Source organism: Bison bison, unplaced genomic scaffold, assembly GCF_000754665.1.
Source record: "Bison bison bison isolate TAMUID 2011002044 unplaced genomic scaffold, Bison_UMD1.0 scf7180017864529, whole genome shotgun sequence".
Lineage (NCBI taxonomy): Eukaryota > Metazoa > Chordata > Mammalia > Artiodactyla > Bovidae > Bison > Bison bison.
The window spans coordinates 4,627,843-4,630,671 of record NW_011495079.1 but is presented as its reverse complement, the minus strand read 5'-3'; the positions used below and the strand labels follow the sequence as shown (position 1 = coordinate 4,630,671).

The window sequence follows — 2,829 nt, the reverse complement described above, 5'->3', positions numbered from 1 at the left end:
TAAACCGTGGTATTGTTACTTCATTTGCTCAGATAATAGAAAAGAATGCAAAGCAAAAGACGCATAAGGTGGAAAGGTAAGTGTGATGGGCTGGAAATGGCACCTTCAACAAATACGGGGAATACAGATTTGGGGCAAGTGAGGTAGGAGCCTGGAGCCCGTGTGGAAATCAGAGTTGAGAAATGCAGATTCAGGAAGTGAGAGCACAGAAGTGGCAGTGGAGGCAGGAAGTGTGAACGAGATCATTCAGAGGAAGTGTGAACAGTGAGGACAGAAAATGCCCAAGGTTAGGATCCTGATGCTGGGAAAGATTGAAGGCAGGAGGAGAAGTGGATGACAGAGCATGAGATGGTTGGATGGCATCACTGACTCAATGGACATGAGTTTGAGTAAACTCTGGGAGTTGGTGATGGACAGGGAGCCCTGGTGTGCTGCAGTCCATGGGATAGCAAAGAGTCAGATACGACTGAGTGACTAAACTGAGGATCCTAAGAAACAGTGACTTGTGAGGAATAGATGAAAGAATTCAGTGAAGAAGCTGAATACAGGCTGAGGTAGCCAGCTTGGTGGAGGGACCCAGAGTGTCAGGACCTGCAGAGTGGTCAGTGAGACAAGGGCTCCAAAGGCCTCCAGATGAGGCAGCAGGACACGGAGGTGGGGGGGGCGGTGGTGCAGTGCCAAAGCAGGCAGCGTGGCTGTAGTACTTGGTCATTTAATCAAAAAATAGTCTAGGTATTGCTGTGAGGGTACTGACTTTAACTAAAGGAGATTCCCCTCGATGGTATGGTTACATCTCATCCAATCAGCTAAAGGGCCTTAGGAGCAAAGACCATGGTTTCCTGGAGAGGGAGAAATCCTGCTGAATCTCCAGCGCCCATAAGCATGTGAGCCAGCACCTTCCAATAAGCCTCCTATGTGAACACCTATCTACATATCTGCAACTATATCTCCATCTGCATCTATACTACTGGGTCTCTTTCTCAGGAGAAGCTGGCTGATCCAGGTGGACAGGGAAAGACATGAAGCAGGAAGAAGCCTGATGGCCTGAGAGAAAAACCAGTGTTTAAGTCAAGAAAGAGAAACATGATTATTTCCATTGTCTTTCATTTCCTTATATACCATGATCTAGCATTAGTGATCAATCTCTTCTATCATAGTAACTGATCAAAAGATTCTGATTTTTGAAACCTTCCTAAAAATATGAAATCTCACCTCCAGTGACCTGTCATGGCGAAAGCCCCAAACACAAGCTGCCACAGACACGGGGGAAACGAAGAAGAGTGGCATGAAGACCAGGAGCCAGAAGTGGCTGCCTCTCTCAATCCTGTCGCACACCAGCACTTCAAACATCAGCAACAGCAAGTGGATGCCCACTGCAATTAGCATGGCCTTGAACTCCACACATGTTTCCCCTTCTGCTCTAAAGAGGGACAGAAGAAGAAGAAAAAAACATCCTCAGTTCAAAATCTCCATAGCGAGCAAGCAGCCCAGCACACCAACTTACACGGATACTCTGGATTGTATTTGTAAATCCGACAAAAGGCAAAGGGAAATCAGGTGGAAAGCTAAGTTAACATTCCTCTTTAAGGGGCAATCTTTCAAACATCAAAGAACTACCACATGACAAGCAATGAATATTTACAACCAAACCGGACTTAAGAGTTTTAACTGAATATTCTCAGAAGCAATACCACAGTTTTTATTTCCTGACAGTGTACATTAACACTTTTGTTCATAAATTTAAATTCAACTACTTCCAAAATTATTTAAGCTATTACTTCTAATGCTAACAGCTGACACACATCCCTTAAATCTCATGATCCCCTTCTCTCAATGAATTAAAAACCATGTAAATCACATTTCATGCAATACAATAAAAAAAACCCTAGTTTTACTGCATAAGTGTCTGTTATATTTCAAGAAAATATAGCAACTGTTGTTAGGTGCTATTTTAAAATGAAAATCAAATTATTAATGTTATTTTCCTTCCTATCCTATTCCATTAGGATAAACTAACACCTGCAGATGCTAAAGAAGAGCCATTAAAACTGTTCTTTAAATCAGTTTAAGCTGCTTATGGATCATGCATGGACTTAATAGGTTAACAATTAAAAAAATAATAAGGCCACTAATCAGGAAAATGGTTAAAAATGCGTCTGCAAGGCCAACAATGCACTTAATTCAATATATAGGTGAACATCTGTGATGCATCATGTTGGTGTGACTTTAGAACACAGAGAAAATGAGATCAGAAGTTATAATCTGTAAGACCCAACAATGTTCCACTGGACAATGTTGACGCTAGAATGACCATGTCTGTACATTCAGGACATTGAACTACACACATACAATTCCTTTTCTTAAGGGAATCTTGAAAGGTATCTTAAACCAAAAGAAAAAAACTCAAACAGTTTCTAAACAACTAGTGGAACTTAAACTGTTTAGCAATTTCACTTTTCATTCTTTAAGTAGCAAAGGTTCTTGTTCAGTCACTAAGTCGTGTCTGACTCTTTGTAACCCTATGGACTGCAGCATGCCAGGCTCCTCTACCCCTTACTATCTCTTGGAGTTTGCCCAAACTCGTGTCCATTGAGTTGGTGATGCTATTTAACTTTCTCATTAGAAAAGACCCTGATGCTAGGAAAGATTAAAGGCAAAAGGAGAAGGGGGCAGCAGAGAATGAGCAAACATTCAGTTCAGTTCAGTTCAGTCGCTCAGTCATGTCCAACTCTTTGCAACCCCATGAATCGCAGCACGCCAGGCCTCCCTGTCCATCACCAACTCCCGGAGTTCACTCAGACTCACGTCCATCAAGTCGGTGATGCCATC

At 42.3% G+C, this 2,829-nt stretch overlaps 1 protein-coding gene across 1 annotated transcript in view; it reads right to left on the bottom strand.

Annotated features, from left to right (window-relative positions):
* Positions 1-480: 480 nt before the first annotated feature.
* LOC104982274 (transmembrane protein 185A-like) overlaps positions 481-2,829 on the bottom strand; it is a gene marked incomplete at its 5' end in the record, with an annotated part of 9,255 nt that continues 6,906 nt past the window's right edge. The window contains one exon of the mRNA XM_010831618.1: positions 481-1,420. Coding sequence (XP_010829920.1) covers positions 1,165-1,420 — 256 coding nt within the window. The remainder of the gene's footprint in view (positions 1,421-2,829) is intronic.